The sequence below is a fragment of the Coregonus clupeaformis genome, chromosome 30, assembly GCF_020615455.1.
Source record: "Coregonus clupeaformis isolate EN_2021a chromosome 30, ASM2061545v1, whole genome shotgun sequence".
Taxonomy (NCBI): domain Eukaryota; kingdom Metazoa; phylum Chordata; class Actinopteri; order Salmoniformes; family Salmonidae; genus Coregonus; species Coregonus clupeaformis.
The window spans coordinates 49019629-49043694 of record NC_059221.1 but is presented as its reverse complement, the minus strand read 5'-3'; the positions used below and the strand labels follow the sequence as shown (position 1 = coordinate 49043694).

General features: G+C 44.8%; 1 protein-coding gene, 1 long non-coding RNA gene and 1 pseudogene across 2 annotated transcripts; all 3 read right to left on the bottom strand.

Moving 5' to 3' along the window:
- Positions 1 to 1836: 1836 nt before the first annotated feature.
- LOC123481359 lies at positions 1837 to 21525 on the bottom strand (annotated as a pseudogene).
- LOC123482314 lies at positions 11691 to 13940 on the bottom strand. Its single transcript, XR_006657667.1, has 3 exons — positions 13899 to 13940; positions 13268 to 13395; positions 11691 to 11975 (listed from the first exon to the last, which is right to left on the bottom strand). It is a non-coding gene; the product is annotated as an uncharacterized LOC123482314 (long non-coding RNA).
- LOC123482312 (protein krueppel-like) lies at positions 19687 to 20052 on the bottom strand. The gene has a single exon (XM_045209622.1). It carries the CDS (start codon positions 20007 to 20009, stop codon positions 19746 to 19748), a length of 264 nt encoding a protein of 87 aa, XP_045065557.1. The 5' UTR covers positions 20010 to 20052; the 3' UTR covers positions 19687 to 19745.
- Positions 21526 to 24066: the final 2541 nt, after the last annotated feature.

Sequence of the window (24066 nt, the reverse complement as noted above, 5' to 3'; positions counted from 1 at the left end):
TTTAAGAGTGTGCTCCTACTCTCATCTCGTTACCTGTATAAAAGACACCTGGCAGCCAGAAATCTTTCTGATTGAGAGGGGGTCAAATACTTATTTCCCTCCTTAAAATGCAAATCAATTTATAACATTTTTGACATGCGTTTTTCTGGATTTTTTTGTTATTCTGTCTCTCACTGTTCAAATAAACCTACCATTAAAATTATAGACTGATCATTTCTTTGTCAGTGGGAAAACGTACAAAATCAGCAGGGGATCAAATACTTTTTTCCCTCACTATATTTAGCAGTCTTATGACTTGGGGGTAGAAGCTGTTCAGGTGCGTTTTGGTCCCAGAATTGGCGCTCCGGTACCGCTTGCCGGGCGATAGCAGAGTGAACAGTCTGTGGCTGGGGTCTCCTCTGACGCCGCCTGGTATAGAGGTCCTGGATGGCAGGGAGCTCGGACCCAGTGATGTACTGGGGCGTCCACACCACCCTCTGTAGCGCCTTGCGATCGGTGCAGTTGCCTTACCAAGCGGTGATGCAGCCAGTCAAGATGCTGTCAACTTTTTGAGGATCTGAAGGGCCACGCCAAATCTTTTTAACCTCCTGAGGGGGAAGAGGCGCTGTCGCACCTTCTTCATAACTGTGCTGTTGTGAGAGGACCATGTTAAGTCCTTGGTGATGTGGACACAGAGGAACTTGAAGCTCTCGACCTGCTCCACTAAAGCCCAGTGGATCGGGCGTGCTCGCCCCGCCATCGCCTGTAGTCCACCATCAGCTCCTTTGTCTTGCTGATGTTGAGGGAGCGGTTGTTGTCCTGGCACCACACTGCCAGGTCTCTGTCCTCCTCCCTGTAGGCTGTCTCATCGTCGTCGGTGATCAGGCCTACCACCGTCCTGTCGTCAGCAAACTTGATGATGGCATTGGAGTCGTGCTTGGCCACAGTCGTGGGTGAACAGGGAGTAGACTAAGCACACACCCCTGAGCTGCCCTGTGTTGAGGGTCAGCGTGGCAGATGTTACCTACCCTTACCATCTGGAGGCGGCCCGTCAGGAAGTCCAGGACCCAGTTGCAAAGGGATGAGTTCAAGACCCTGAGCTTAGTGACGAGCTTGGAGGGCACTATGGTGTTGAAAGCTGAGCTGTAGTCGGTATTCCTCTTGTTCAGGTGGGATAGGGTGGTTTTTCTAGTGCGATGGCGATTGCGTCATCCGTGGATCTGTTGGGGCGGTAAGGTGGAGGTGAAATGGCCCTTGACTAGCCTCTCTAAGCACTTCATGGTGACAGAAGTGAGTGCTATGGGGCGATAGTCATTTACTTCAGTTACCTTAGCTTGCTTTGGTACAGGAACAATGGTGGACATCTTGAAGCATGTGGGGACGGCAGACTAGCATAAAAAGATTGGATATGTCCGTAAAGACTCCAGCCAGATGGTCTGCTCATACTCTGAAGATGCGGCTTGGGATGCCGTCCGGGCCGGCAGCCATTTAAGAGTTAACAGTCCCTGCCACGTGCGTCTTGTGTCTGAGCCGTTGAATTGGGACTCCACTTTGTCCCTGTACTGACTCTTTGCCTCTTTGAGGTCATACGGAGGTCGTAGCTGGTCTGTTTGTACTTCTCCATGTTCCTGGTCACCTTGCTGTGGTTGAATGCGGTTGTTCGCGGTTTCAGTTTTGCGCAAATACTGCCATCTATCCCTAGCTTTTGGTTGGGGTATGTTCGAAATTCTTTGCTGTACACACAGAAACATGATATCATAAAAATTTTACCACGGTCAAGCCCAACACTGATTGAAGTACCTAACATTATGGCGCCATTGGCCATATGTGTTGATTCAAGAATTGAGTATAATGTTTTGGTTCGACTGAGATAAGGGAAACTCAGTCCCTGCAATGATACAAAAATAACCAAGTCAGTCAGCACAGAGTCAATTTTGTATTTAATTTCAACAAAATGGTCATACACTCACATAACGTGAAGTACAGTACTTTTATTTATTTAAAACGATACATGACATGTAGAATAACTTCTCACTATGGTAACACTTTACATTTTCTGTAAATCTGGTACCCTCGCTTTGATAAAATAGGTTTGAATACTTTAGAAAAGGTACAACATTACATTACACACATCTTCACTACTTCTTGTCAAGTAAACATGAATTAAGGCACTATCATTATCTCACTATAAAACACCAGTATCAACCTAAAGGGACATGCAGTCAGGTTAAGGTTGGACCCATCAATTAAGCATTTTTACAGACGCCATCACACCAACCATCACCATATCATCTACTCTGCCTCATCATACTCATTCTTTCCTCAGTTCACCTCATCCAGTTCCCTACTACATCCAAAACCAACAGAATTAACTACAAACAAACTAACTAACTAGTACTACATTACATATCGCTATACTCTATTCATGGGCCGTGTGCATTTTCTGTTGGTGTATCCTGAGGTTGCTCCTCTCTGAGAACCTCATCCCGCGGTGTGTGCAGGTGAACGGCCTCTCTCCCGTGTGGACCTTCAGGTACATCTTCTGCTGGTGCTGGTGGGAGAACTTCTTCTGACACTGGGGAAGCTGTAGGATTTCTCCTCTGTGTGGACCCTCTGGTGCCTTTTCAGGTTGAACGAGTGGGAGAAATTGGCCTGGCACAGGTGGCAGCTGAATGGTTTCTCCCCCGTGTGCATCCTCTGGTGCCTCTTCAGGTTAGAAGAGTCAGAGAAAGTGGCCCGGCACAGGTGGCAGCCGAACGGTTTCTCCCCCGTGTGCATCCTCTGGTGGATCTCCACCTGTTTGGGGAAACTGAAGGCCTTCCCACAGAATGAACACGGGAAGCGCTTCTCTTTGGCGCTGCCACCTTTACTGATTCTGTCTCTACTACTGTCATTTGTCAATGGGCTTGTGTTGCCATTTAGTGTTGAGGCACTGGCATTGTCTGAGGTCTGGTTTAACATTAGGAGAGTGTGAGGAGGATGAAGGCCAGGGAGTGTCTGTGTTGTCGCAGGGTCCATGTTCCAGTTGATAGATCCTATAGAAGGCAGGCTGAAGGCAGCACCTGTTAGGGGGTTAACCTGAGGCGCCATCAGCCCCTCTGAATCACAACTATAGGAGCAGGACGGAGCATCGCTAGCCGAGTCTGTGTCTGTTCTCTCCCGCTGCATACGGACACCTTCCTGTCCCCGCGGAGCAAATCTACACCTCGCCCTGGTCTCAGCAAGTCTGTTGTCATGGAGACTACGTTTGTTTGTTGTTTTGTGTTCGACTGTCTGTTTCTGGTTGTGGTTAACAGTGTTGTTCCCCAGCCCAGAGTTGAGGGCACTGTCCCATCCACTGACCTCCACTATGTCGCCTCTGGTCCTGACCTGCTCAGTGATGATATCCCCTGGGCCCTTGGCTACACCGGTCTGGGTCTGGAAATCTAAGATGGCTGCCCAGTCTCCTCTGTTAGCCTCTAGCCAACCACCTGCAAAAAAGACAACAAACATGGCAGAGAAAAAACTCCATATCTAGAGTTGAGTCAATTACCTGGTCAAGTTCATACTAAAACACACACATTATAATGTAACTAAACATACGTTGTATTGATTTCATTTTATGAATGAAGAAAATAAATAAATAATAATAGCCAGGTGCATCACTATTCCCATTGAATATCTATTCCTGTATGTAGGCTATATGTATTTCTCCCTTACCTTGCTCCCCCATCTTTAGTCCACTCAGCAGATCAATGCTCTCTGGTCCATCTTCTATTGTCTCCTCTTTGACTAGCAGCAGATCAGGCTTCCCATCCTCCATGTCTACTGACTGTAAGAGATACAGAGAGAGAGGATGTTGGATCAGGAAATTTGATATGAGCACCCTGCTTTGGAGCATATTCTGATTGGGCAAAGAGGGATTGCTATGAGTACTATGCAAACATGTTAGTCGATTTGATTAATTGACACTCTTTAATGGTTTGATCATTCGAAAGGCATGGTCCCACACTTAAGACAAAACGAATCAAGACCTGGGTCAGTATCCACAAAGAGTCTCAGAGCAGGAGTGCTGATCTAGGATCAGTTTTCCCTTTTAGATAGTAATGAATAAGATGATATCCTAGATCATCACTGATACTCTGAGAGGCTTTGTGGATACGGGACCTGACCTACTACCATTCAGACAGTAGTTCACAGTGGGCTCACCTCAGTGAGACTGTGTGTGGTCCTGTGTTGCTCAGCTGGTTCCTCTGTGGGTTCAGGAGGTGGTGTAGTCTGGTTGTCCTCCATGACCATGGTCCCCTCAGGGTTCTCCAGACCCTCCTCACACCCCTCCACCTTCATCAGCAGCACCTCTGGACCCTCCTCCTCCTCCTGGAAGAGACAGGTGATGCAGATTACACAGACATACACTCCCTCAAGTATGCACACACAGATAATAAACACACTTTTAACATAGTCTTTACCCATCCCACTATGTCTGAGTCCTATACAATTTGTAAGTCGCTCTGGATAAGAGCGTCTGCTAAATGACTTAAATGTAAATATACGATTTCACAGAGTCAAATTCCTGTACATGCAAATGTAACTGCAAAATCATTGGCAACCTTGATAAAGATCAGGGAAAAATACTATACTGAACAAAAAATCATTATTGTTCATCTTTATCAAGTGTGTCTAATTTAGGACCGCATTGTATATGCCTTATATACAGTATATATAATTAAGTAGTTGAATGGAAGTAGTTAAACGCATCATACATCCTACATACAGTACAAACACTATGTAATACTTTTTAGGCTTCTATATGCCTTATAAACTCAGCAAAAAAAGAAACGTCCTCTCACTGTCAACTGCGTTTATTTTCAGCAAACTTAACATGTGTAAATATTTGTATGAACATAACCAGATTCAACAACTGAGACATAAACTGAACAAGTTCCACAGACATGTGACTAACAGAAATTTAATAATGTGTCCCTGAACAAAGGGGGGTCAAAATCAAAAGTAACAGTAACAGTCAGTATCTGGTGTGGCCACCAGCTGCATTAAGTACTGCAGTGCATCTCCTCCTCATGGACTGCACCAGATTTGCCAGTTCTTGCTGTGAGATGTTACCCCACTCTTCCACCAAGGCACCTGCAAGTTCCCTGACATTTCTGGGGGGGAATGGCCCTAGGCCTCACCCTCCGATCCTACAGGTCCCAGACGTTGCTCAATGGGATTGAGATCCGGGCTCTTCGCGTGGCCATGGCAGAACACTGACATTCCCTGTCTTGCGGAAATCACGCACAGAACGAGCAGTATGGCTGGTGGCATTGTCATGCTGGAGGGTCATGTCAGGATGAGCCTGCAGGAAGGGTACCACATGAGGGAGGGAGGATGTCTTCCCTGTAATGCACAGCATTGAGATTGCCTGCAATGACAACAAGCTCAGTCCGATGATGCTGTGACACACCGCCCCAGACCATGACGGACCCTCCACCTCCAAATCGATCCCGCTCCAGAGTACAGGCCTCAGTGTAACGCTCATTCCATCGACGATAAACGAATCCGACCATCACCCCTGGTGAGACAAAACCGCGACTCGTCAGTGAAGAGCACTTTTTGCCAGTCCTGTCTGGTCCATCAACGGTGGGTTTGTGCCCATAGGCGACGTTGTTGCCGGTGATGTCTGGTGAGGACCTGCCTTACAACAGGCATACAAGCCCTCAGTCCAGCCTCTCTCAGCCTATTGCGGACAGTCTGAGCACTGATGGAGGGATTGTGCGTTCCTGGTGTAACTCGGGCAGTTGTTGTTGCCATCCTGTACCTGTCCCGCAGGTGTGATGTTCGGATGTACCGATCCTGTGCAGGTGTTGTTACACGTGGTCTGCCACTGCGAGGGCCGATCAGCTGTCCGTCCTGTCTCCCTGTAGCGCAGTCTTAGGCATCTCACAGTACGGACATTGCAATGTATTGCCCTGGCCACATCTAATGCACGTTCATGCAGATGAGCAGGGACCCTGGGCATCTTTCTTTTGGTGTTTTTCAGAGTCAGTAGAAAGGCCTCTTTAGTGTCCTAAGTTTTCATAACTTAAATGCCTACCGTCTGTAAGATGTTAGTGTCTTAACGACCATTCCACAGGTGGATGTTCATTAATTGTTTATGGTTAATTGAACAAGCATGGGAAACAGTGTTTAAACCCTTTACAATGAAGATCTGTGAAGTTATTTGGATTTTTATGAATTATCTTTGAAAGACAGGGTCCTGAAAAAGGGACGTTTCTTTTTTGCTGAGTTTATATCACACAATGTCTGGATGCAATATTCTACCCAGGAATTTTCAACACTGAAATATGTTACTCCGTTATTCCAAATGTATCGGTGGATCTTTTCTGCTGACAACAATGAAAATAAATCTTAGTCTTTAATGCAGGGTTTGATCTAAACATAAGAAGCTATCGAGTGGAATGGTTACTTTCTATAGCTAGGTTTCCATTTAATTGACGACAGATTTTCAATCGAATATTCAAAAATCTACATAAAGTAAATATGCGCATTTTCCCACCAGTGGTGTGTTTCCACCAAACTGACTTGTTGCAGATACAAATCTGTGTGTGATGAGGTAGTGCACACGAAATGTACATTTTCGCTTACGTTTTCATGTACCGAATAAAAATCTAAAGTTCAATGTGTTTCCATCACATTTTCAAATGTGCCTACTCTGGTCTTGGCACCTGCGCTCTAGCCAACAGTTTGCAGATACAGTGCAGGAGGCTAGTCTACTTAATGAGATTATTATGGATAAGAGCGAGAATATTTTTTATTTGTCAAACAGCAGTCAAGCATCGATCATCATGTCACCAGAATAAGACCTTTTAATATTTCTTTAAAAATGAGCATCAAGATCACTGTGCACTTTCACCACCCTGTGAAGTTTATAAGTTATTTAATCTGTACCCTAATAAACTGCATGGTTTCCCCAGTCGTACTGGGAGGACCACACACCATGTCATCGCGTGACTCCAAGTTTACTTCGATATGATGGTTACTATATCAACATTTGCACATAAAGGCGTTTCCACCACCCTTTCTCGCATAATTAATTTTACAGATGCAAAAAGATCCCCACCATGTCGTACTAACAAATTATCTGTCGGCATTTATAAATTGTACCGAAACTTCTTGTTTCCATCACAGCTGCCGTGATTTTTTTATTTATTCAGTATGACTTTACTCACATTAAAACTGTGGATGGAAACGTGGTTTATGTTATAGAGTGGAATGGTTTTTCTGCTGGTGTATCCTGAGCTAGCTCCTCTCTGAGATCCTCTTCCCGTACAGGAGAATGGCCTTTCTCCCGTGTGGAGCTAGAGGTACATATTCAGATGGTGCTGGTGGAAGAACCTCTTCTCACACTGGGGGCAGCTGTAAGGTTTCTCCTCTGTGTGGACCCCTGATGCCTCTGCAGGTGGCCAGTTTGGGCAAAGCGCATAAGACACTGGGTACAGCTGAAGGATTTTACCCCTGTGTGGATCCTATACACTACTACTATACTGGTTCCAGTCCTCTCCAGACAGATCAGTCTGTGTCTCTAAAACCAAGGGCAAGTTGCCGGGTCCCGATGGGATTGAATCGCCCTCAGGCTCGGGTTAACGTAAAGTAAACACTCTGAGCTGGGGAGCAGGAGGACAGCCCAGTGGCCCCCAGCCCCAGTCTCTCTGGGTCTGATATTTGGTCAGATCCTGTGTGTAAAAGCCTTTGTGTTACAGTTAAAGTCTCTGTGTCTGTCTCTGACTTGAAGACGGTGTTCGGCGTTCCACTGACCTCCGTGATGCTGCATCGGGGCTGGGGCGAGGTGGCGAGGTCCCCCGTGACTGAAGAGGGCGCCATTCCAGCCGCTGCTCCAGTCTGGATGTCTCTGCTGTGTCGTAGGTCCTCTCCTTCAGACCTCTCTTGCTTGACCCCAGGACCTCTAGCCTCGGCATCTGCAGACTGACACAAGAAGAGACAAGGTTATTATCGGTACATGAGTTAAATTGTACAACAATGTCGTAGGGAAGTCTCACAAACTCCCCTATGGCAGATAAATAAGGATGTACATGAGTGAATAGCTGAGGGGAGCCTTTCTGAAATAAACGGGCCACATTTGATGTACTATAATTTACTTTGTTACACTATGACACTAACCTCTATCACGATAACATGCTGGGTTGAGGTTCCACTCCCCTCATCTATAGCTATGGGTTGGTCATCTCTCCACGCGTTGTGTCCCGCTGGCTTCACAAAACTCCTGTGGCCTCCAGTGAGATGTCCTTCACCTAAGAGAGTGATTTGGGGAAAAGGGGGTGGTTAAGTTAGGTACTACTGTCAAAGCTCAACACAATATTGTACACTATTGACACCGTCTACAATTGGCAAGGATGTAACCGGACTACCACATCTGGGGACCTGGGGCACCTACAGTGGGATCCGTAATTATTCACACCCTTGATAAAGATGAGCTAAAATATAAAGGTATACATTATATTATTTTATACTAATACAATTGCTCAGAGTAAGAGATTTTGTTTAACAAGTTTTTAAAAAATCTAAAAAAGGTAAGGGTCTAAATTATTGACACCCCTGTTTTCAATACCTCACCTTGCAAGGATAACAGCACGGAGCCTTTAAAAAAATGTTTTATGAGTTGAGGAACACATTGGGAGGGACCTTAGACTGTTCTTCCATACAGAATCCTTCCAGATCCTTGATATCCTTTGTCTGTGCTTATGGACTGCCCTCTTCAATTCAAACCACAGGTTTTCAATGTGTTTCAAGTCCAGAGACTTGATTTTGTAGCCAATTAACCATTTCTTTGTGTATTTTGATGTGGGCTTGGAGTTATTGTCTTCCTGGAAGATCCACTTGCGGCCAAGTTTCAGCCTCCTGGCAGAGGCAATCAGGTTTTTGGCTCAAATATCCTGGTACTGGGTAAAGTCCATGATGCCGTTGACCTTAAAGGGCCCCCAGAACCAAAGATCCACCACCATATTTTACAGTAGGGTATGTGGTTCTTTTCTGGTCATGCATTGTCATTTCGACGCCAAACCCACCACTGGTGTGCGTGGCCATAGAGCTCTATTTCATGTCATCCAACAAATTAGTCTGATTAATTAGGCTGTAATTCACAATTAATTGGTATATACAGCCTGAAACTAATGCCTGCACAATTGTGTAAATGTACATACTATACATTTAAACTTACTCTAGCAGCTGTTTGTGCAGTTTGTCCGTCAGCTGCTCGAAATTTGAGACAAAATATAGGCATTAAAGTATTGTTTACACTACTTTCTAGAGAGCTGGTAGGTATATGGTTCAGTTTGGCACCGAGGTAAAATTAGTTTTATATTGGATATTCATTTTCATCGTCAATAGCATTTGAACCAAATATGCCAGGACAATGAAAATTGTATATTCTGAATCAGGGGAGGGTGGAGAACAATCCAGTTACTACCCGTTGATATTACGGTTTCAATAAATTAATCTTAAATGGCGCTTGCTTTTTAAATGACTGAATGTGAGCAATTAGGATTTGTTATCTGTAATGGTTATGATAAATTAGGCATTGTTGCGATCTGTTGGCATATAGATAAATGCACAATTTTTTTCCAGTGCGGGCCTTATGTTCTAAACATATATTTTTTTCCCCCTCATTTGAGTACCGGTACTCAGAAAAAAATCATGGGAACACTCCAACAGTCAAATGTCAATGCCCATCCCTGTTAGTTTCAGGCTGTATATACCAATTAATTGTGTATTACAGCCTGATTAATCTGACTACCAACAAATGTAAATGCCTGGAGTTTGCTTAATGGCATTGGCACTTGGATTGGAACCTGTGCTTTGGTCAGATAAAATGAAAATAGAGCTCTTGCGTGCCAGTTAGGTAATCCAGCCCTGGATGTAAGGTAACACTTCTCATAGCTTGTTGATATTTATTAATTGATTATTTACATTTTTTTGATTATGTTCCATGCATTACTTTTTTTTAATTGAGTATGACAATGGGAAATTCGGTAAATAATCTTTGTGCAAGATTAATTTGTTCTTAATTGACCTGGCTGGTTAAATGAAAAAATATGTGCAAGATAGCCAAGTAATCAGGAGAAGTATGATATACTATCCAAAAACTGACTAAGACCCAATTTTGTAACACATCTGAACAAATGCGCAGAGGGGAATGGGGCGACAGGCCCCGTAGCCTTCTGAAAAATGTACCTCTTGTCATTCCTCTGTATCGGTCCTGGATGTTGACACTACTAGAACGACTGGCGAGAACGCGTTCTCGCGTTGTCCTCTCTGCGCGCTCCCGTGCCACCTTCAGTTCCAGTAGCTGTAGTTTCCTCCGCAATGCCCTGTTTTCTTTCTGGCTTTGAGTTATTTCCAAACGAAACACTGCATAGTCGTCGTCTACGAGTTTACAGAGCTCTGCCACGGCTGCATTCGCTAGCACCTCCATGACAGAGGCTATTTGAGTGTGAAAACCCATTTCGTTAGCCATTGTTAGCAGTTAACTAGCTAGCGTTATCTACCAAGATAACATAAATCAACCAATTCCTGTCTCCAGCGCGAATTAAAGACTACCTGAGGTAAGTATGTGATGCTGTGCAGTTAAATGAGTCATATTTTGAGTTCCAGTGTGTTAATAAACGTCTAGATAATAAAACGCTAACGTCGAACTCGTTCTTGGTCCCCGTTCCCTTCCGTTTACCTAAGAGAAAGGATCTTATTGGTTGGCGTCATAGATGGAAGGGTGTAACGTTAGTTAAATGAAAAAGGTGTGCGTGCTGTTCTTTGAAATATGGTACTGCTTATTACATAACACATCAAATACCCTATGATCAGTATATTTTAAGCTGAGCAGACGTGTTTATAAAGAACAGTGTGTTAGCAAGAATAGAGTAGAAAATAACATCACTTTACCTCAGTAAGGTAAATATTCAACTGTCCTTGTTATAGTCTGACCGACTCAGTGGCCTTGTGGTTAGTGTCTGCCCTGAGATTAGAAGGTTGTGAGTCAATCCCTGGCCGAGTCATACCAAAGACTGTAAAAATGGGCCCTGATGCGTCTCCGCTTGGCACTCAGCATTAAGGAGATAGATTTGGGGTAAGGCCCTGCAATAGACTAGCGTCTTGTCCAGTGGGTGTACTTGTACATCAAGCTGCCTCAAGCTACAGAAACAGGAGATGAGGTTTGTGCAAGGCTACTTACTTGTTATAGCCTATGTTTACTGTCTCTATAAAAACAGTTATTTACAAATGACAAGTTAACAAAGGGTTACCCCAAAACACTTCACATGATAACTATATATATATAACAGCTAAAGAATGGTTCCCAGATATCCCCTGCGTACATCTCAAGCCACACTGCTACGATTTATTCCCATTGTGGACACTCCTATGTCTGATAAGGCTACTCAGGAAGGAGAGACTCTTTTAAACATAGTTTGCACTTGAAAAGCCTCTCCTTGAGGCAGCTGAGGAAGGTTAGACCCAGGTCCAGGCCCTTCTATGAACTCTCAGTAGGTGACTGGATCCTGAAGGAGAAGACAGACTTCCTGAAAGACTACCACCAGGAGGCTCTCCACCACTCTCTGTGAAGGCTGAAGCCCAGTGTGACCTGCTCTGTCCATCATGGATACTGTGGTGTTTGTATCATAGCGATAGACCCTCCTGTTCCTATCAGCCCCAGGCCCTGCTCCATCCCTGCACTGAGACTGTGAAGAGAAGGGTCTGGGCTGCAGACTGGATCCCTGACTGGAGCCTCTGTCTCTCTGATGACCACCAGGACTGAGGTTGTTCTGTCCGCTGGTTGTGTTCTATGTAGTGGTTGTGGTGAAGTCGTTGTCCCTCGCGGTTGGGTCCTGGTTCCGACTCGGGAAGGAAGAGCGATGGCTCATGATCCACAGTTCTGATCCAGGGCCAGGGTTTGCGACTAGCTGCTTCTGAGGTCCAGTCTCTCCCACCAGCAGGTCTTCATTGACTGCAGACTGCAAACAAAGATTGTACAGAAAAGCATAAAGGTTTATATAAGAAACTCTTTACGGTACGCAGAAACATGACATATTATAAAATGTCAACCATAGTCAAGCCCATCTCTAACACTGATTGAAGTACCTAACAATATGGAGCCATTGGATTTTTTTTTAAATGTCAAAACTCTGTCCCTGCAATGATAAAAAAATAACCAAGTCAGTCAGCACAGAGTCAATCTCGTATTTAATTAAAACAAAATGGCATTACAATGACATTTTATTGCACAAAATGATGTGACAAGTAGAATAACATTTCTCACTATGGTAACACTTTTTCTGTCAATCTGGTACCATCACTTTGATAAAATGAATTTAAGGTTTAACATTAAATTACACACAGCTTCACTACTTCATGCCAAGGAAACATTAATTAAGGCACTATCATTTCCTCATTATAAAACATCAGCATCAACCTAAAGGGACATGCAGTCAGGTTAAGGTTGGACCCATCAATTAAGCATTTTCACAGACGCCATCACACCAACCATCACGATATCATCTACTCTGCCTCAACATACTCATTCTTTCCTCAGTTCACCTCATCCAGTTCCCTAGAACATCTAAAACTAACAGACTTAACTACAAACTAACTAGTCCTACATTACATATCACTACACTCTATACATGGACTTTGTGCATTTTTCTGCTGGTGTATCCTGAGGTAGCTCCTCTCTGAGAACCTCTTGCCGTACAGGCGAACGGCCTCTCTCCCATTTGGACCTTCAGGTGCATCTTCAGCTGGTGCTGGTGGGAGAACCTCTTTGTGGACCCTGTGGTGCCTCTTCAGGTGCCCAGACTGGGCAAAGCACATGTGACCCTGGGTACAGCTTTAGGGATTTCACCCCTGTGTGCACTCTCTGGTGGATCTCCACCTTTTGGGGAAACTGAAGGCTTTCCCCCAGAACAAGCACTGCCACTGATTCCATCTCTACTACTCTCATTTGACAATGGGCTTGTGTTGACATTTAGTGTTGACACTGTCACTGTCTGAGGTCTAGTTTAACATAAAGAGAATGTGAGGAGGACGAAGGCCAGGGGAGTTTGTTGTGGCAGGGTCCATGTTCCAGTTGATAGATCCTATAGAAGGCAGGCTGAAGGCAGTACCTGTTAGGGGGAGGTTAACCTGAGGCGCCGTCAGTCTCTCTGAATCCCAACTATAGGAGCAGGACAGAGCATTGCTAGCCGAATCTGTGTCTGTTGTTCTCTCCCGCCACATACCCCGTCCCCGCGGACAAATCTACACCTACCCCTGGTCTCAGCCAGTCTGTTGTCATGGAGACTAAGTTCGGATGTTGTTTTGTGTTCCACTGTCTGTTTCTGGTGCTGGCCTGCTCAGTGACGACGTCCCCTCATCTGTTAGCCTCCAGCCAACCACCTGCAGGAAGAGGTTACAAAATAGACTTTACAAACATGGCAGAGAAAACTCTACATATGGAGTTTTTGGTCAATTACCTGGTCAAGTTCATACATTATAACGTGTGTTTTAGTATGTAAACATAAGTTGTATTGATTTGATGAATGAAGAGAAAATAGCCAGGTGCATCACTATTCCCATTGAAGTATATCTATTATGTTCTGTATATGTATGTCTCCCTTACCTTGCTCCGCCATCTTTAGTCCACTCAGTAGGTCAATGCTTACTTGACACTTTAATGGTTTGATAATTCATACACTTAAGACAAAATTCATCAAGATCTGGGCCCGTATCCACAAGGCCTTTCAGAGTAGGAGTGCTAATCTAGGATCTTTCCAAATAATCTTATTCATTATGATTTTAAAGGCTAAACTGATCCTAGATCAGCACTCCTACTCTGAGAGGCTTTGTGGATACGGGCCCTGACCTAATACCATTCAGACAGTAGTTCACAGTGGGCTCACCTCAGTGAGACTGTGTGTGGTCCTGTGCTGTTCAGCTGGTTCCTCTGTAGGTTCAGGAGGAGGTGTAGTCTGGTTGTTCTCCATGACCATTGTCTCCTCAGGGTTCCCAGACCCTCCTCACACCCCTCCTCCTTTACCAGCAGCACCTCTGGACCCTCCTCCTGGAAGAGAGAGGTGATACAGATTACACAGACATACACTCCCTCAGGTACGTACACACACAGATACTAAACACACTATCAACATGGAGTGTTTACCCATCCCCACTACGTTTGAGTCCTATACTGTAGTTACAGAATTACTTAATTGTTGTTAAACCCATCATGGTGGACATTAATATGATATGGGTAAAAAACAAGTCAGGTATGATAAGTCAAAAGTAATTATCGGGCAAACCTGACTAAACTATTTTGACGTGTACATTAGGTGTTTGTTAGTGTGTGGGTATGTGTAGGTATATTTAGTGTGTGTATTGTAAAAACTGCTAGCTGCCTCATCCGCTAGTAACTTAATGCTGACTCTACTTAGGTCTGTCCCCTACAGGCGGTCCGGCAACAACCAGGCAGACATGTCCATATCCAGTGTTTTATTCTCTTGCTTACCACCACACGTTAAACCCACACACATTTTACATCAGATGTGATCTTGTGGTTTATTGCAGATGAACGCACAACACTTTTAGAATAAACACTGAAAACTTGGTCTTCTGTCAACGACTAAAACACTGAGCTAGAGTGGGTGGAGCCAGAGTCCAAATGTCCACTCAAGCACTCTAATTGGCTGGAAGGCATATTGGTTATAAAGCACTGCCTGGTGTTTTCAGAATAGGGTGAGATCAGATGTGATACACTAAACATAATCTCAATTAATGAAAAGTCCTATTTTGTGTTTAGTAAACAAACATTGAATCCAAGATGGCATAGCAGTGCGGTCGTGTTCTTTGTTGTGTGTCTGTGTAAATAGCCAGTTCTCTGTATTTTTTGTACATATTTCCCTATCACACTTTTCATCCTTCTACAAAATATACTTTCCTGCAACCCGCCTCACTCAATGTGGAACGGATTATATTATTGACTTACCTTTTATCTAGAATCTCCAGTTGATACCAGCTAGCCAGCTAACTAGCTACTTGCTATTAGCCACCGTTAGCAGTTTTCACCCAGAACATCGGATTTTCTGCCGGAATAACTGAATCACTGGACATTAACACCGGATCGCAACTAGCTAGCCGCAACCGAATTGGATGTTGCTGTTTGGCTAATCACCACTGCCCCCTGGAAGCAAGCACCAGTTAGCCTTGAGCCAGGGCCATATCCCGGCTATCTACCTCTCTGTCTACCGGACGGGAGTAGCCAGCTAACTAGCTACTTGCCATTAGCCACCGCTAGCGGTTTCTCACCATTGTCCTGCACTACCTACCAGCCAGCTCTAGCCTGGACTATTATCCGCAATCTGCACTGTCTGCACAGCGCGTTATCGACCCAGAACATATAGGTTTTTCTGCCGGAATCACTGATTCACTGGACCTTTAACACTGGATTATCGTAGCTAGATAGCTGCAATCAAATGGACGTTGTTGTTGGCTAATCAGCCTCGAGCTAGCCACGAGCCAGGCCCTTCTCCCGGCTATCTACCTCTCTGTCAACTGGACGGGACCTCCTAGTGTTGACACGGAGCCCCGCCGATCCAACACGACTGGTCTGCCGACGAAATCGTCTGATTTGATTACAACAGGTTTTCCGTTACGACGTCGACCACGAAGATCCATCTGCTAGCCCCGGCCCGCTAGCACACACTAGCCGTGGTCTCTTGCTCGCTAGTGCTATAGCAGCCCCCAAACTACCTCCGAACTCTCCTATTGCTGTTCACCGGACCTTATGATAACTCAGCTATACAGCTGATGCCTGCTGGACTGTTCCTTTATACAGTACCGCATCCTGTTTATGTTTAGCCTCAACCCAAACTTTGTCGCCATTACCAGCTGTTGTCTTAGCTCTCGAATAACACATGATTGCTTTATGCCTCTCTCCCATTTCAATATGCCTTGCTTATTGCTGTTTTGGTTATTTCTTATTGTACTATTTCACTGTAGATCCCCCAGCCCAGCTCAACCTGCATAGATGGCTCCTTTGTCCCACCCCCCATACACGCGGAGACCGACTCGATCGGTGCCTCCAGTGGTGCCATCTCTTTCATCGTTACCCAACGCTTAGGTTTACCTCCACTGTACTCATATCCTTCCATATCCTTTTCTGTATATAATGCCCTGAATGTATTCTACAACGCCCGGAAACCTGCCCCTTTTTTTCTCTGTACCCAACGCACTAGAAGACCAGTACTTAAAGCCTTTAGCCGTATCCTTATTCTACTCCTCCTCTGTTCCTCTGGTGATGTAGAGGGTTAACCCCTGTAGCCCCCAGTATCACTCCTACTCCCCAGGCGTTATCATTTGTTTACTTCTGTAACCGTAAAAGCATTGGTTTCTTGCACGTTAACATCCGAAGCCTCCTCCCTAAATTTGAGTTATTCACTGCGTTAGCACACTCGCCAACCCTGATGTCCTAGCAGTGTCTGAATCCTGGCTTAGGAAGGCTGCCAAAAATTCAGAAATGTCCATCCCCAACTACAACATTTTCCGTCTCGATAGAACTGCCAAAGGGGGTGGGGTTGCAATCTACTGTAGAGAGAGCCTGCAGAGCTCTTTCATACTATCCAGGTCTGTGCCCAAACAGTTTGAGCTGATTGCCCCCCATCTATCCTCAGAGTTCGTACTGCTTGGTGACCTAAACTGGGATATGCTTAACACCCCGGCCAACCTACAATCTTAACTAGATGCCCTCAATCTCACACAAATTATCAACGAACCTACCAGGTACAACCCTAAATCTGTAAACATGGGCACCCTCATATCATCCTGACAAATTTACCCTCTAAATACACCTCCGCTGTCTTCAACCAGGATCTCAGCGATCACTGCCTTATTGCCTGCGTCTGTAATGGGTCCGTGGTCAAAACGACCACCCCTCATCACTGTCAAATGCTCCCTAAAACACTTAGCGAGCAGGCTTTTCTAATTGACCTGGCCCGGGTATCCTGGATGGATATTGACTTCATTCCGTCAGTAGAGGATGCCTGGATGTTCTTCAAAAGTGCTTTCCTCTCAATCTTAAATAAGCATGCACCATTCAAAAAATTCAGAACTAAGAACAGATATAGCCCCTGGTTCTCCTCAGACTTGACTGCCCTTGACCAGCACAAAAACATCCTGTGGCGTACTGCATTAGCATCGAACAGCCCCCACGATATGCAACTTTTCAGGGAAGTCAGGAACCAATATACACAATCAGTTAGGAAAGCAATGGCTAGCTTTTTCAAACAGAAATGTGCATCCTGTAGCACTAACTCCAAAAAGTTTTGGGACACTAAAGTCCTTTGAAAATAAGAGCACCTCCTCCCAACTGCACTGAGGCTAGGAAACACTGTCACCACCGATAAATCTACAATAATCGAGAATTTCAACAAGCAATTTGCTACGGCTGGCCATGCTTTCCACCTGGCTACCACTACCCCGGCCACCAGCTCTGCACCCTCCGCTGCAACTTGCCCATGCCCTCTTCAAAGGGGGTGACACTCTAGATCCAAACTGTTACAGACCTATATCCATCCTGCCCTGCCTTTCAAAGTATTTGAAAGCCAAGTTAACAAACAGATCACCGACCATTTCGAATCCCACCGTACCTTCTCCGCTATGCAATCCGGTTTCCGAGCTGGTCATGGGTGCACCTCAGCCACGCTCAAGGTCCTAAACGATATTATAACCGCGATCGATAAAAAGACAATACTGCGCAGCCCGTCTTCATCGACCTGGCCAAGGCTTTCGACTCTGTCAACCACCGCATTCTTATTGGCAGACTAAATAGCCTTGGTTTCACTAATGACTGCCTCACCTGGTTCACCAACTACTTCTCAGATAGAGTTCAATGTGTCAAATCGGAGGGCCTGTTGTCTGGACCTATGGCCGTCTCTATGGGGGTGCCACAGGGTTCAATTCTCGGGCCGACTCTATTCTCTGTGTATATCAATGATGTTGCTCTTGCTGCTGGTGAAGCTTGGATCCACCTCTATGCGGACGACACCATTTTGTATACATCTGGCCCTTCATTGGACACTGTGTTAACAAACCTCCAAACGAGCTTCAACGCCATACAACACTCCTTCCGTAGCCACCAACGGCTCTTAAACACTAGTAAAACTAAATGCATGCTCTTCAACCGAACGCTGCTTGCACCCGCCCACCCGACTAGAATCACTACTCTCGGCAGGTCTGACCTAGAGTATGTGGACAACTACAAATACCTAGGTGTCTGGTTAGACTGTAAACTCTCCTTCCAGACTCACATTAAGCATCTCCAATCAAAAGTTACATCTAGAATCGGCTTCCTATTTCGCAACAAAGCCTCCTTCACTCATGCTGCCAAACATGCCCTCGTAAAACTGACTATCCTACCGATCCTTGACTTCGGCGATGTCATTTACAAAATAGCCTCCAACACTCTACTCAGCAAATTGGATGTACTCTATCACAGTGCCATCCGTTTTGCCACCAAAGCCCCATATACTACCCACCATTGTGACCTGTACACTCTTGTTGGCTGGCCCTCACTACATATTCGTTGCCAAACCCACTGGCTCCAGGTCATCTATAAATCACTGCTATGCAAATCCCAGTCTTACCTTAGCTCACTGGTCACCATAGCAACACCCACCCGTAGTCTGCGCTCCAGCAGGTATATCTCACTGGTCATCCCCAAAGCCAACACCACCTTTGGCCGCCATTCCTTCCAGTTCTCTGCTGCCAATGACTGAAACGAACTGCAAAAATCTCTGAAGCTGGAGACTTATCTCCCTCACTAACTTTAAGCGTCAGTTGTCAGAGCATCTTACCGATCACTGCACCTGTACACATCCATTCTGAAATTAGCCCACCCAACTACCTCATCCCCATATCGTTATTTATTTTTGCTAATTTGCACCCCAGTATCTCTATTTGCACATCATCTTTTGCACATCTATCATTCCAGTGTTAATACGAAATTGTAACTATTTTGCACTATGGCCTATTTATTGCCTTACATTTACATTTACGTCATTTAGCAGACGCTCTTATCCAGAGCGACTTACAAATATAACTTACTACCTCCATAACTTACTACATTCGCACACACTGTATATATATTTTCTATTTTTGACTTTGTTTGGTTTACCCTATATGTAACTGCGTTGTTGTTTTTATCACACTGCTTTGCTTTATCTTGGCCAGGTCGCAGTTGTAAATGAGAACTTGTTCTCAACTGGCTTACCTGGTTAAATAAAGGTGATTTTTTTTTTTTTTTTTATGTTTTAAATACACCATATAAAACCCACACACACGTCAACAAAATATCTGCATGAAAAAATTAAAGAAATAGGTATTTGTCAACATCATATAGCCTACACAGTACAAACACAATATGTAACAGACTTTTAGGCTTATATAGCACACGTCTGAATGCAATATTCTACCCAGGAATATTCAACACTAATCTGTTACTCTCGTTATTCCAAAAGCATCTGTGGATCTTTTCTGCTGACAACAATTAACATGTATCTTTGTCTTTAATGCAGGGTTTGATTTAAACGCCAGAAGCAATCGAGTGGAATGGTTAATTTATAGGTCATTGCGTGGAATGTTTTTTCTGCTGGTGTATCCTCTGAGAACCTCTTCCCGTAGTGCGTACAGGCGACGGCCTTTCTCCCATATGGACTTTCAGGTGCATGTTCAGTTGGTGCAAGTGGGAGAACTTCTTCTCACACTGGGGGGTTGCTGTAGGATTTCTCCCCTGTGTGGACCCTCTGGTGCCTCTTCAGGTTGCCAGCCTGGGCAAAGCTCATGTGACACTGGGTACAGCTGAAGGGTTTCACTCCTGTGTGGACCCTCTGGTGCCTCTTCAGGTCACCAGCCTGGGTGAAGCGCATATGACACTGGGTACAGCTGAAGGGTTTCACCCCTGTGTGGACCCTCTGGTGGATCTCCACCTTCTGGGAGCTGCTGAAGCCTTTGTTACAGAACATGCAGAGGAACCGTTTCTCTTTAGTATTTCCTGATGTGGCTCCCCCCTCCCTGTGCCTTGGCCCTTTGATCCTTTGAGTTCAATACCTGATCGAAAAGGTATTGTGAATCCGAAGGTGCCATCGGCGTGGACAGTGGGTTGCGATCCCTGAGCGTGTGTGAAGGGGAGTGGGTTGCGACAGTTAGATTGGTCTTTAAGCTTTCCCTGTAGTCTAAGAAGTCACTGGTGTTGCCCTGAGAGTGTCCTTCTCCTAAGTGAGTCTCGTCTGCATTCCATGTCAGAGGAGCGTCACCCTCCAGTTTCACAGTCAACTCATCTACCACTATAACCTCCCCTTTCTTATCTATGCACCCTTCAGAGTATACACTACTACTGTACTGGTTCCAGTCCCCCTCTAGACAGATCCAGTCTGTGTATCTAATCCGACAGGCTTGTCACCAGGTATCATCTCTATAGTGTATGAACAGGACGGATCATTGCCAGTCTTTAACATGTCACCTGAGTCCTGATGGGACAGATCCGTCTTTGGGCTTGGGTTACCATAAAGTAAATATTCTGAGTGGGAGCAGGTGGATAGCCCAGTCGCCCCAGACCCGTTAAATTATTGGTGTCTGTCTCTGACTTGAGGACGGCATTCAGCGTTCCACCGACCTCCGTGATGCTGCGTCGGGTCCTGGGCGCGCTGGGGCGGTGGTGGGGTCCTCCTCTCCTTCAGACCTCTCCAGCTTGACCCCAGGACCTGCAACCTCTGCATCTACAGACTGACAAGAAGAGGGGAGGTTATTGACGGTATTGAGTATAATTGGGTAACGATGTCATAAAGAAGTCACACAAGCTCCCCTATGGCAGATACATGAGGATGTACATGTAAGTAAGTGAATAGCTGAGGAGAGCCTTTCTGAAATAAACTGGCCACATTTTATGTACTGTAATTTTGATGTAATACTATTACACTAACCTCTATCACGATAATGTGCTGGGTTGAGGTTCCACTCTCCTCATCAACAGTGATTGGTTGGTCATCTCTCCATGTATTGTGTCCCGCCGGCTTCACAAAGCTACCTTGACCTCCAGTGAGATGTAATTCATCCAAGAGAGTGATTGGGGGAAAATAAGGTGGTTAGGTTAACTACTGTCCAAGATAGCCTAAGTAATCAAGGGAATTAGGCTATTGCATACTATCCAAAAAACTGACCAAGACCCAATTCTGGTTAACACATCTAAAGTCACATGTGCAGAGGATGACAGGCCCCGCAGCCTTCTGCAAATGTACCTCTTGCCATTCCTCTGTATCGGTCGAGGATCTTGACACTACTGGGACGACTGGCGATGGCGCGCTCTCGCATTGTCCTCTCTGCGCGCTCCCGTGCCACCTTCTTCAGTTCCAGTAGCTGTAGTTTCCTCCGCAATGCCCAGTTTTCTTTCTTGCTTTGAGAAATTTCCAAACGAAACACTGCATAGTCGTCGTCTACGAGTTTACAAATCTCTGCCACGGCTGCATTCGCTAATACCTCCATAATGGAGGCTATTTGAGTGTGAAAAACCATGTCCATTGTTAGGTAACTTTAGCAGCTAGCTAGCTAGCATTACCTTGATAACATTTATCAACCAAGTCTCCAACGCGAATTAAAGAATACCTGGGGTAAGTGTGTGATGCTGTGTCGTTAAATTAGTCATATTTTGAGTTCCAGGGTGTTAATAAACGTCTAAATGACAACAATAAAAACGCAAACGTGGAAATAGTTTTTGGTCACGGTTCACTTCTGTTTACGTCTTCTTCTTTGAGGTTTTATCGACGGACTACACCAAAAAGCCGCCACCTACTGGGTGGGGTCAAAACTGGGAGATTTTAAAGGGATAGTAAATGCCAAATCTATATTTGGGTCACATTACCCTTAAATACCTTGAGTTGTCTGAAGGCCCATGGTGACAGAGTCAACAATAATCCATTATTAACATATGGCTACAGCCTGGAGTTATAGTCCTTATGTTATAAAATACGTTTTACCAAGACAAATATGATTCTTCATATTCTAACTCGCTCAGTGGGGTCTCTAACATATCATTAACATATATCCAAAAAGTCAGATTTCGTAACCTAATACATCCGATAATACGCAGCGCGCTCTGTTGACAGAGCAGTGCCCCTTCTTGCAGTGACTTTTGAGGATTTTACATCTTCTGCAAAGTTGTTTCTGCCGGTCGTAAAAAGCTAAATTAACATGACACGAGCAGAATTGAATGTAAAAGGCTTTTGAAAATAAAATGGTTGCGGTGTGCTCCGTTGACATTTCACAGAGATACGCTGGTTTTTCTGAGCAATCTACGGAAGAATAACAGGAATTTCGCATTCATATGAAAGGCTTATACTAAAATATGAAAATGTGATGTCTGAAAATCGCCTTCACCTCTATTGTTTTATGTCCTCCGGATTCGAAAAAGAAAGATGAGTTCAACAGGAGAGCCTGTCATTTTGTCTTAATTCTTGCACTGCATCCAGCCTCGCTCACACAATGCTATTTCCAATATCTTTTTAGCACTTTTTTTTCTCTGGCCTCTTGATTTAGTCACCCTAATCTTGGCCATCCTACAAGGTAAAAACTCCAATAACTTTTAAACGGATTACGATAGAGACGTTAGGTTTTCTTAGAGGAGAATCTACACAATTGGTCAAAATATGCGTTTTTGATTGGACACCAGCATCGTCAGTTTTCATGAGTGGAAACAGCCGAACCAATGTTAGCAAAGCTTCACGAAAACACTTCAAACTAAATTCGGTAGTTGGTGGAGTTAGCAGGGATTTTTGTTTTACGTGCATACTGCTGGAATTGTTAGAACTGGAGCTATTTCCTTATCTGGCCACAGCATCTCTATTTTCCAGTGATGACGTCATCCACATTCGGCAGGCATTACGGCGCGCATTGCTTTCCAGATGTCAGCAAAACTGACCGGTAAACATAGGAAGTATCAGAGCATTCCACAATTAGAATTTTTATTGCAAAAAATAACTACCTTCAAGTATTGACGCTACCAAACTTATTTTGAAGTGTTAGAAGAAGTTGCGGCTAGCAGTGCAGCTTTGCTAACATCGGTTTGGCTGTTTCCAAACTGAAATATATTGTGTGTGTGCATCAGGGTAGAGAGAGCGCCTGCCTGCGGGTCCCGACAGAGATCATTGTGGCGCGGTCGGCATTTTTCATGCTGCGGGTGGGAGCCGGTGGTCATAAATCAACTTTGGGATGGAAAAATGTTTTTGTCCCGCAGATTATTTTGTGAACAGTCGTCTTTCTGCTTTGCAATGCGTTAGCCTAGTCCTACCTATTGTATTAAAAGCACCATCTGTGTCGCATTATTCACACTCGGAATTCGCTGCTTCAAGTTCAATAGCCTACCTGTCCTAGTTGGGCGTGCGAGATAAGGTGTGCCTAGTATACTGAACAAAAATATAAATACAAAATGTAATGTGTTGTCCCAAATATTCCATATGCACAAAAAGCTTATTTTTCTCAAATATTGTGCACAAATTTGTTTACATCCCTGTTAGTGAGCATTTCTCCTTTGCCAATATAATCCATCCACCTGACAGGTGTGGCATACCAAGAAACTGATTAAACAGCATGATCATTACACAGGTGCACCTTGTGCTGGGGACAATAAAAAGGCCACTCTAAAATGTGCAGTTGTCATGCAACACAATGCCACAGATGTCTCAAGTTTTGAGGGAGCGTGCAATTGGCATGCTGACTGCTGGAATGTCCAACAGAGCTGTTGCCAGAGAATCGAATGATCCTTTCTCTACCATAAGCCGCATCCAACATCATTTTAGAGAATTTGGCAGTATGTCCAATGTGCCTCAACCCCAGACCACGTGTAACTGTGCCAGCCGGGGGTTAGGAGTATTTCTGTCTGTAATAAAGCCCTTTCGTGCGGAAAAACAAATTCTGATTGGTTGGGCCTGGCTCCCCAGTGGGTGGGCCTATGCCCTCCCAGGCCCGCCCATGGCTGCGCCCCTGCCCAATAATGTGAAATCCATAGATTAAGGCCTAATTTATTTATTT